The sequence below is a fragment of the Cervus elaphus genome, chromosome 3 (genome assembly GCF_910594005.1).
Source record: "Cervus elaphus chromosome 3, mCerEla1.1, whole genome shotgun sequence".
Taxonomy (NCBI): domain Eukaryota; kingdom Metazoa; phylum Chordata; class Mammalia; order Artiodactyla; family Cervidae; genus Cervus; species Cervus elaphus.
Genome location: NC_057817.1, coordinates 31,159,408 through 31,171,430, shown reverse-complemented (window position 1 = coordinate 31,171,430; position 12,023 = coordinate 31,159,408). Strand labels below are relative to the sequence as shown.

Sequence of the window (12,023 nt, the reverse complement as noted above, 5' to 3'; positions counted from 1 at the left end):
TCCACTGGGCACATAGCTGGAGAAGGAAATGGCAACCCACTCTAGGATTCTTGCCTGGAAAATCCCATGGACAGAAGAGCCTGGCGGGCTACAGTCCTTGGGGTTGCAAAGAGTCAGACAGAATAGCCACTGAGCAGGCATGCATGGCCACATAGCAGCAGGATGCTACAAGAAATGTTATTTTTCAATACAGGAGCTCCCACTGGTGGAGCAAGCAGACTATTACACTTCCATGAGAAGGGGGTCATAAAAGTCAGATCATTCAGATCCCTACCAATAGAGAGGCTGCTGCTAAGTCACTTCAGTCATGTCCGACTCTGTGCCACCCCATAGACGTCACCCCACCAGGCTCCGCTGTCCCTGGCACTCTCCAGGCAAGAACACTGGAGTGGGTTGCCTACTCATGAATATTAGGCCACGTACAAGCCACTGTGTCCTTGTCTTTTGAAGTAAAATGCTGATTCAAGAATTAATGATTGGGAAATGTGAAGATACAGAAACAAAGAATAGTTGTTGGACTAGGGAACTGATAACAATTTAGACTATAATTCTGCCACATAACAGTATTACCAGACTCCCAGTTCCCTGAAAGATAGAAAGGCCTGACACACATTCCTAAGTTGTTTTACAGAAAGCAGACTCCCCTACAGTTGAAAACTGCTGACCACAAGAACGTACACCCTAGACTGGTTGAAACCAGAAAGCTGATGATGCTTGAAACTTCACCTTGATGCCAACCAATTCCAGAACTGTACACGAGCTGATCACGCCCTGCTCCTTGGACATTATAAAACTATTCACTACCTCCTCTGGGGTGGGTCAGATGGTCTTCAGGGAATTAGCCCACTGCAGCCCCTTTTCCCTGGCAAAGCAATACAAGCTACTCTTTTCTACTTCACCCAGAACTCTGTCTCTGTTTCTATTTGCCACCAGTGACGAGAGGCTGAGTTTCAGCAACAAATAAGGTACACTCACTCCATCTCAGCATATTCCTAAGTATAGCATTTACATTTTTCCAAGGAATTTTGTTATACAGTGCTCTCTTTATATGAATGTTTTTCTTAAATCTCTCATATCTTGGTGATTTGTTGTCCTTCAGCCAAATGGGTTGTTTCCACCAGAGCTTAAAAGCTTGCTAGGAGCTGTGTGTGAAGTGGGTTGTACTTCAGTTCAGTCAGTTCAGTTGCTCAGTCGTGTCCGACTCTTTGCGACCCCATGAATCACAGCACGCCAAGTCTCCCTGTCCATCACCTACTCCCAGAGTTTACTCAAACTCGTGTCCATCGATTCGGTGATGCCATCCAGCCATCTCATCCTCTGTCGTCCCCTTCTCCTCCTGCCCCCAATCCCTCCCAGCATCAGGGTCTTTTCAAATGAGTCAACTCTTCGCATGAGGTGGCCAAAGTATTGGAGTTTCAGCTTCAGCATCAGTCCTTCCAGTGAACAACCAGCACTGATCTCCTTTAGGATGGACTGGTTGGATCTCCTTGCAGTCCAAGGGACTCTCAAGAGTCTTCTCCAACATCACAGTTCAAAAGCATCAATTTTTCGGCACTCAGCTTTCTTCACAGTCCAGCTCTCACATCCATACATAACCACTGGAAAAACCATAGCCTTGACTAGATGGACTTTTGTTGGCAAAGTAATGTCTCTGTTTTTTGATATGCTATCTAGGTTGGTCATAACTTTCCTAGTCACAGCATAGTTTTCAAATTCAAAACACCACTAACTGCCATTGGATGGCAGAATTAGACTTTTGCTAATAACTTCAGTCTACCTGAATGGTAATAGTAGGCACATGTAAAATCATTGGTCCGTTAGTATTATATAGTCACAGAGGTGCAGCTTGTATTATTACCCTTTGAATATCCTCAAAGATATCCTTTGTTCCAGTTTATTCATATTTAGTCTTTTCCCCTAGTTAACTCTATGAGAGATGACAGGATACCCACATGTGGTATGTGTCCATTAGAACCTACAGCTCCACAAGACCTTGTCCCTTTTCTTGTTACTAGGACCCACTACAGATAGTAATTCATTCCTTACTATTTATGAAATATCACTAGAGGCCTCAACCTGGGATATCCCCAAATATTTTATTTGTTTCAGCCCTAAATCAGTCATCCTTGACTACTCCTTCACACGGTAATTTCCAAATTCTTTTGACTTCCTTTTCCAAAGAGGAAATTTTATTATCAATAATATTGATAATAATAATATTATCATCATTATTATATTGACAATAATATTGAGGATATTATCAATGTCATGAATCAGCTTATTTTGGAAGTGATCATATCTAAATCTCATCAGGTGTGACAATGACAGTACAATGTGTAATTCAGGCGCCCTTGTAGAAGGGCGGTAATTGAATAATGGAATCCATCTTGCAGGAAGAGGAACTGTATTTGGCCTGCTTTCCAGAATGAGGTATAAAAAAACCAAGTCACTTTAAGCAAAGCATTGACGTTTAACCTGCTGAACTATCCCCATATCTGGCATAGCCAAGGTTGTGGATAGAAGCACTTAAAAATTCAATAGTCAATAGTCAGCTGTTTGATGTTTTCCATAAGCCATATAGGAATGTTACAGAGAGAGTTAGAGGAGACTTGCACTCCTATTCTTTCGCTTCTTAATAAGGGCTGAGTTTCACTGTTCTCTTGTACTCGGGTACTGACTAATAATTACTATAAAAGAGGGTGCGGGCAGTGCTAATGGCTCCCACTTAGCATGTAATTGGAACCAAGCAAAGGGTGAACTTTCCCAACATTTGGCTACAAGCTGATAATAGCAAGGCCCTCTACTCAAGTATCTCCTCTCTTCAACACATTTGGGCCAGTGTGATGTCATCTCGAGATGTACATCTCTCACTTCTCATTTCCTGTCTACACTTTTACTTGACCTTGGTACCTTCTGCCACAAAATCAGCATAACACCTCAAGGTTTATTTTGGGTCCCTGAACATTGCTTTCTGATTTCCCTGCAAATACAACTGACATCATGCAGCAGAATTCCTAGAGAAGTTAGGATGTTTTCAGTGTTAAAAAGCATGGAAGTTATAATACTAATTTGGGGATGATCATGGACAAATTTTTTTTTCATTTATTTTTATTAGTTGGAGGCTAATTACTTTACAGTATTGTAGTGGTTTTTGCCATACATTGACATGAATCAGCCATGGATGTGCATGTATTCCCCATCCTGACCCCCCCTCCCACCTCCCTCTCCACCTGATTCTTCTGGGTCTTCCCAGTGCACCAGGCCCAAGCACTTGTCTTATGCATCCAACCTGGGCTGGTGATCTGTTTCACTATAGATAAGATACATGTTTCGATGCTGTTCTCTCGAAACATCCCACCCTTGCCTTCTCCCACAAAGTCCAAAAGTCTGTTCTGTACATCTGTGTCTCTTTTTCTGTTTTGCATATAGGGTTATCATTACCATCTTTCTAAATTCCATATATATGTGTTAGTATGCTGTAATGGTCTTTATCTTTCTGGCTTACTTCACTCTGTATAATGGGCTCCAGATTCATCCATCTCATTAGAACTGATTCAAATGAATTCTTTTTAATGGCTGAGTAATATTCCATAGTGTATATGTACCACAGCTTCCTTATCCATTCGTCTGCTGATGGGCATCTAGGTTGCTTCCATGTCCTGGCTATTATAAACAGTGCTGCAATAAACATTGGAGTCTACAAGCAATAAATGCTCGAGAGGGTGTGGAGAAAAGGGAACCCTCTTACACTGTTGGTGGGAATGCAAACTAGTACAGCCACTATGGAGAACAGTGTGGAGATTTCTTAAAAAACTGGAAATAGAACTGCCATATGACCCAGCAATCCCACTTCTGGGCATACACACCGAGGAGATCATGGACAAATTTAAGAGATGAGATCAGAAAGATTAGAAATGAGGTTTTTCATGCCTATACACAGAACTGCCAGAGCCAAGTATCTTCAACAGCCATATGGTTTTCAATTAAAAAAAAAATGTTCTGCTTAATAAGCTGAGACATTTGGAGAATTTATATCCTTTTTCACACTGTAGCAGCTAATGGCGTGATGTGCTGTGTTCAATCACATATGTCTGACTCTGAAACCCCCTGGCAGCCTGCCAGGCTCCTCTGTCCATGGGATTTTCCAGTCAAGAATACTGGGTGGAGTGGGTTGCCATTTCCTTCTCGAGAGGATCTTCCTGACCCACAGATAGAACTTGTATTTCCTGCATTGCAGGCAGAATCTTTACCACTGAGTCACCTGGGAAGCCCTCTATTTCTTATGCTTATATACAAAACTGACAAAGGGAGAATGAAAATCACTAGGAAACACTGCAGTCTGAAAACACTTCAACACATCATAATCTATTAAGACTCAACACATGATCCATTCAACAAGTAAATACTTCTTTAAATAAAATCTTAATCACTAATCCTTGAAATTGTCCTACAGCTATTGCAAGGCCTGAGAATATATAGATTCTGCTGCTGCTGCTAAGTCACTTTGGTGGTGTCCAACTCTGTGTGACCCCATAGACAGCAGCCCACCAGGCTCCCCCATCCCTGGGATTCTCCAGGCAAGAACACTGGAGTGGGTTGCCATTCCCTTCTCCAATGCATGAAAGTGAAAAGTGAAAGTGAAGTCGCTCAGTCGTACCTGACTCTTAGCAACACAGTGGACTGCAGCCTACCAGGCTCCTCTGTCCATGGGATTTTCCAGGCAAGAGTACTGGAGTTGGGTGTCATTGCCTTCTCCGATATATAGATTCATCATACTACAAAAAGTTTACTGGGTGGTTTAAGCAAATGACTGGTTACTGAGTTTTTTCTCCTTTAAGTTTGTCATAATTTTCTACTCATTTTTTATTCAACTCACATGTCCTTTGGAGTAGGAAATGGCAAGCTACTCCAGTATTCCTGTCTGAAAAATCCCATGAACAGATGAGTCTGGTGGGCTATGGTCCATGGGGTTGCAAAGAGTTAGACATGACTGAGCATGCACACACACACACACACACACACACACACACACACACGCATGCATGCACCTGCGCTAAGTCACTTCAGCCGTGTCTGACTCTTTGCAACCCTATTGGCCATAGCCTGCCAGGCTCCTCTATCCTTGGAATTCTCCAGGCAAGAACACTGGAGTGAGTTTCCATGCCCTCCTGTAGGGGATCTCCCTGACCCAGGAATCGAACCATGTCTGTACGTCTCCTTCATTGGCAGTCTGGTTCTTTACCACTGGTGCCACGTGGGAAACCCACATACACATATGCATAGTGTCAACTGAAAAATATTTTCTATAAGGAAAATAGTTAAATATCCTCTGCCTCCTCTTTTCCTATGAAACTCCTTAGCAAGAGTTCACATTTTGTAGTTCTGGTCATTGCTTCAACTTAGAAATTCCAAACGCCACATTTAAGAGAGTCCCATTGACACCACTGACTACAAAGTCTTACCTCAAGTTCTCACCACAGGGAATAACTGCCTCTGCTTCAGCCATCCTCTGGGCAAGTGATGCCTGGGAGTCAAACTCCGACTACCTAAGCACAGCTGGGGATCAATTAGACTGATGTATTCTATAAATGGTTGAGACCAACCATTTAGAAAAACAGGTACAAATGAAGAGGTGGCAGGATGATGGTGTCTCGGACAATCTGAGAGAATTTCCCTATATTATTTCATTTTAACAATGAAGAACACAAGAAAACATTATCAGTAGAATTGTATAACATCAGTCATAAAGCCAGATGTAAAGCAAATATTTTCTCCAGATTATTTTCATTCTTAGCAGGTGAATCAAACATAAGCCCTGCAGCCACACTGGGGAACAGACTGTCTTCTGAAGCAGATGTACAGGTAACATACATTTGGGTACTGGGAAAGTACTTGGGATGTGTTCATGACTGAACAGCTGAAAAGTAAGGACTCAAAGTCCCCCTTGGATGGGTTATGGGTCTATTGGGAAGAAGGCAGTAAAGGAATGGCCAGGGACAGAAAAATAGACTCAGCCACTATGGCAAGTCCTACAAGTGACCCAAAGGTCCAATTCTAGCACATCAGACCAAAGCTGGAACTCACAGATAATATCTAGTGTTCAAATAGAGTATTTCTGTATATCAGACCTGAGCAAGTAAAAACCAAGTCAAGGAACACAGAAAAGTCTTGGTACTGGAATATTGAGAAAAGTGTATTAGGATGAAAGTCAAAGGATAAATCCAAATATCTGCACAATTGAGATATATAGGACTGAATACTAGCTCTGTTTCCCTCCTTAGGAAGCCTTCTTAGGGGAATTAACATATACACACTATTATATATAAAATAAGCAACAAGACCTACTGTATAATACTCCAGTGCATGCATGCTTAATCATGTCTGACCCTTTGTGACCCTGTGGACTAAAGCCTGCCGGGGTCCTCTGCCATGGAATTTTCCAGACAAGAATACTGGAGTGGGTTGCCATTTCCTCTTCCAGGGGATCTTCCCAACGCAGGAATTGAACCCACGTCTCCTGCACTGCAGATGGATTCTTTACTGGATGTATTGTATAGTACAGGGAACCATATTCAATTTCTTATAATAACCTATAATAGAAAGGAATCTGAATATATGTATATATCACTGAATATCACTGAATCACTTTGCTATATGCCCAAAACCAACACACTGAATTAGCTGTACTTCAATTAAAAAATAGTAAAAAAAATAAATAAAATTTTTAAAAAGAAGCCTTAGAATGAGCACAGAAATATTATTTAGTAAGGATTTCTTCTTGTGGCACAGGAAACAGCCACAACTGGTGATTCCAAAACAATTTAGGTGTCCTTGCAAGCTCTCAAAGTTCTAGGAACATGGGACCCTACCCTGGGTGCCTGCTCAGTCGTATCCAACTCTTTGCAATTCCATGGACTGTAGCCTGCCAGGCTCCTCTGTCCATGGAATTTCCCAGGCAAGAATACTAGAATGGGTAGCCATTTCCTTCTCCAGGGGATCTTCCCGACCCAGGGCTCAAACCGACGTTTCGTACATTGCAGGCAGATGCTTTTCCACTGAACCACCAGGGAAGCCCACTTGTGTCCCTACTTTACTACCGTGCCCGAGTGAGTGGTCCATGCCATGAACCCTGGCACAGTACTCCTTTAAATCACCTCTTCCTTATTCGAATAGAGGCTTGACACTTCATGGAATACACATCCACCCCAGAAAGTAATTTTAGGACAGGAGCCAAGGGTCCTAGTTCTCTTTTCCTTGTCATTTCTTGAGTCTGGCTGCCCTTTCCTCCTGAACAATGCTGTCCTCGGCAACTTCAAGTTATTTGATACTTGGACACATCAGTGTGATTCCAAATGCCAGAGTGTTTCCAAATGCCATCTCTTCAACTGGAAGATGGGAAAAGGAGAACAGCTACCTTTAGTGATTTCAAAATGACTTTATTACACCCCCTTCAGTAAAGTAAGAGGATCAAAAGTGGAAAGAACAGCTTTAATTCTGATAGAGGATCATCCTACCTGAGGATATTATTTTTGTAGGCTATATTATAATTACAAATAATAATGATGATTATTACATTGAGTAATACTATACAGATTTTTTTTAACACAATTCATGTGTTATCACACCTAACTCTCATAACAGCTCTAACAGAGTAATCTATTGTTACCCCAATTTTCAGCAAGGAAACGGAAGTCTAGGAAAATTATGTAACATGCACAAGGTGGAGCTGGGATTTGATCCTAGTCTAATGCAAGAGCCTACATCTTTAGACATTGTACTAGGTTTTTTGCCCATATTCTGAGCTCTAGCTATCAAGAAATGTCCATGTTTTACCAAACATATCTTGCTGCTTCTCAACCCTAAACCTCCTGGTACACAGCTTTGTTGTTGTTCAGTTGCTCAGTGGTGTCCGACTCTTTGCAACCCCATGGACTGCAGCACGCCAGGCTTCTCTGTCCTTTGCCATCTCCCAGAGCTTGCTCAAACTCATGTCCATTGAGTCAGTGAGGCCAACCAACCACCTTGTCCTCTGTTGTCCCCTTCTCCTCCTGCCTTCAATCTTTCCCAGCATCAGGTTCTTTTCTAATTAGTCCGCTCTTCCCATCAGGTGGTTAAAGTATTGAAGCTTCAGCTTCAGCATGAATCCTTCCTATGAATATTCAGTACCGATTTCCTTTAGGATTGACTGGTTTGCTCTTTCTGCAGTCAAAGGGACTCTCAAGAGTCTTCTCCAACACCACAGTTCAAAAGCATCAATTCTTCAGCACTCAGCCTTCTTTATGGTCCATCAGCCATACATGACTATTGGAAAAACCATAGCTTTAACTAGACAGACTTTTGTTGGCAAAGTAATGTCTCTGCTTTTTAATATGCTGTCTAGGTTTGTCATAGCTTTTCTTCCAAGGAGCAAGTGTCTTTAATTTCATGGCTGCAGTCACCATCTGCAGTGATTTTGGAGCCCAAGAAGATAAAGTCTGTCACTATTTCTATTGTTTCCCCATCTATTTGCCATGAAGTGATGGGACCAGATGCCACATTCTTAGTTTTTTGAATGTTGGGTTACTGCAAGCATCTAGAATGCAGTAGTTTTAAGCCAGGTTTTTCACTCTCCTCTTTCACCTTCATCAAGAGACTTCATCAAGGTCCTCTTCGCTTTCTGCTTTAAGGGTGGTGTCGTCTGCATATCTGAGGTTGCTGATATTTCTCCCAGCAATGTTGATTCCAATTTCTGCTTCATCCAGCCTCACATTTTGCATGATGTACTCTGCATTTAAGTTAAATAAGCAGGGTGACAATATATATCCTTGACGTACTCCTTTCCCAATTTGGAACCAGTCTGTTGTTCCATATCTGGTTCTAACTTGCTTCTTGACCTGCATACAGGTTTCGCAGGAGGCATGTCAGGTGATCTGGTATTTTCATCTCTTTAAACATTTTCCAGTTTGTTGAGACCCACCCAAAGGCTTTAACCTAGTCAATGAAGCAGAAGTAGATGTTTTCTGGAATTCTCTTGCTTTTTCTATGATCCAACAGATGTTGGCAAATTTATCTCTGGTTCCTTTGCCTTTTCTAAATCCAGCTTGAACATCTGAGAGTTCTTGGTTCGCATACTGTTGAAGCCTAACTTGGAGAATTTTGAGCATTACTTTGCTAGCTTGTGAAATGAGTGCAACTGTGCAGTAGTTTGAGCATTCTTTGGCATTGCCTTTCCTTGAGACTGGAATGAAAACTGACCTTTTCCAGTCCTGTGGCCACTGCTGAGTTTTCCAAATTTGCTGGCATATTGAGTCTAGCACTTTAATAGCATCATATTTTAGGATTTGAAATAGCTCAGCTGGATTTCCATCACTTCCTCTACCTTTGTTCATAGTGATGCTTTCTAAGGCCCATTTGACTTCACACTACAGGATGTCTGGCTCTAGGTGAGTAATCACACCATCATGTTATCCAAGTCATTAAGATCTTTTCTGGATAGTTCTTCTATGTATCCTTGCCACCTCTTAACATCTCCTGCCTCTGTTAGGTCCATACCATTGCTGTCCTTTATTGTGCCCATCTTTGCATGAAATGTTCCCTTGGTACGTCTAATTTTCTTGAAGAGATCTCTAGTCTTTCCCATTTTATTGTTTTTCTCTATTTCTTTGCATTGTTCACCTAGGAAGTCTTTCTAATCTCTCCTTGCTATTTTTTGGAACTCTGCATTCAGATGGCTATATCTTTCCTTTTCTCCTTTGCCTTTCACTTCTCCTCTTTCTCAGCTATTTTAAGGCCTCCTCAGACAACCATTTTGCCTTTTTGCATTTCTTTTTCTTGGGAATGGTTTTGATCACTGCCTCCTGTACAATGTTATGAACCTCCGTCCATGGTTCTTCAGGCACTCTAATCCTGAAGATTAGATCTAATTCAGATCTAATTCCTTGAATATTTGTCATTTAAACTGTATAATCATTAAGGATTCAATTCAGGTCATACCTGAATGGTCTAATAGTTTTGCCTACTTTCTTCAATATAAGTCTGAATTTTACAATAAGGATTTTGTGATCTGAACCACAGTCAGCTTCCAGTCTTGTTTTTGCTGACTGTATAGAGCTTCTCCAACTTCAGCTGCAAAGAATATAATCAATCTGACTTTGGTATTGACCATCCAGTGATGTTCATGTGTAGCGTCATCTCTTATATTGTTAGAAGAGGGTGTTTGCTATGACCAGTGCATTCTCTTGGCAAAACTCTGTTAGTGTATGCCCTGCTCCATTTTGTACTCCAAGGCCAAATTTGCCTGTTATTCCAGGTATCTCTTGACTTCCTACTTTTGCATTCTAGTCTCCTATGATGAAAAGAACATTTTTTTGTGGTGTCAATTCTAGGTCTTGAAGGCCTTGAAGGTCTACACAGGAGATCTTCCCGACCCAGGGATTGAACCTGGGTCTCCTGCATTGTAGGCAGACACTTTACTGTCTGAGCCACAGGGAAGTCCATCTACACAGCTACCTCAATCTAAACGTGCTTCCATTCCATGGCTCCATAGAGAAATGATACTTATCCTTAACAATTTTGCTCCACTACCTTAAATTAGATGATATCACCAACTTTTCTCTAAATCACAGCATTTCCATTGCAGTTAATCACACTCTGTTTCAACTACTTACCTCTATTTTTATATTCTTTTTTGAACTACTGCCTTTTAAAAAATTAGCAGTGAATTTTATTCTCTATGTTCCACGAGACTGACACAAAACTTGACCCAAGTTGAAGTCATATTTCCTGAATGCTTGTGATATTAAAAGACAATCAGTACAGTATGAAAATTGCTTGGAGAAGGATAGTAGAAATTTCACTGTCATGCTTTTCTTTATCATATTTAGGGACAAGTCTCTGTACATGGCCTTGGGAAACCACAGCACCATCATGGAATTTATCCTCCTCGGGCTGTCTAGTGATCCCCATGTCCAGGCTCTGCTCTTTGTGCTGTTCCTGCTGGTTTACCTCCTGACCTTGACGGGAAACATGACAATGATGCTGGTAATCGGGGCTGATTCTCACCTTCACACCCCCATGTACTACTTCCTGAGTCACCTCTCCTTCTTAGATCTCTGTTTCTCTTCTGTTACTGTGCCCAAGATGTTGGAAAACCTCCTTGCTAAAAGGAAAACCATCTCAGTAGAGAGCTGTCTGGCTCAGGTTTTCTTTGTGTTTATCACTGCAGGGACTGAAGCCTATCTACTCTCAGTCATGGCCTATGACCGCTATGTCGCCATCTGCCAACCACTACTCTATGACCAGGTGATGAGTAAACAGCGGTATGTACTGCTTGTGTGGGGTTCATGGAGCCTGGGCATTCTGAACACACTCATCAATGTCCCTCTGGCAACGAAAATGGACTTCTGTGATACCCATATCATTCCACACTACAGCTGTGAACTGCCCTCTCTCTTCCTTCTCTCTTGCTCAGATGTTTCCACCAACCTCATTGTCATGTTCTGTTCCCTCATCCCACATGGCCTTGTAACTTCCCTCTCAATCTTGTTCTCTTACGCCTGCATAGTCTCCACCATCTTGAGCATCACCTCTACCTCTGGCAGAAGCAAAGCTTTTTCTACATGCTCCTCCCACCTCACCACAGTAATCTTGTTCTATGGTTCAGGTTTTCTCCGTTATTTCATGCCAACCTCAGGATCCTCTCTGGAGCTGGTCTTCTCCGTGCTGTATAGTGTAGTCATTCCCATGCTGAATCCTCTCATCTACAGCCTGAGGAACAAGGAGGTGAAAGCAGCTCTGCAAAGAACACTGGGAAAGCATTTACAGTGTTTTTGAAGGCAGAATAAAGAGAGATAATGACAAGTAATTGTAAGAGAAATACATAAAGCAAGATATCACATCACTGACATTAGGAATTTTCTGACTGCTCATAATGTCAAATTTGGAAAAATCAATCAGAAAGGACTAAAGAAAAAAGAATATAGATCTATTATACAGTGGATCATTCAGTTCAATCTTCTCAGAGGCAAAAAATTGATTAAATATTC

At 41.7% G+C, this 12,023-nt stretch overlaps 1 protein-coding gene across 1 annotated transcript; it reads left to right on the top strand.

Annotated features, from left to right (window-relative positions):
• The first annotated feature begins 10,878 nt into the window (after positions 1-10,878).
• On the top strand, positions 10,879-11,811 carry LOC122678634 (olfactory receptor 8S1-like). Its single transcript, XM_043879073.1, has one exon. The coding sequence runs from the start codon at positions 10,879-10,881 to the stop codon at positions 11,809-11,811; it is 933 nt and encodes a 310-aa protein (XP_043735008.1).
• Positions 11,812-12,023: the final 212 nt, after the last annotated feature.

Coding starts and splice junctions, on each gene's coding strand:
- LOC122678634 (XM_043879073.1), top strand. CDS start 10,879: ATGGCCTTGGGAAACCACAGCACCATCATGGAATTTATCCTCCTCGGG.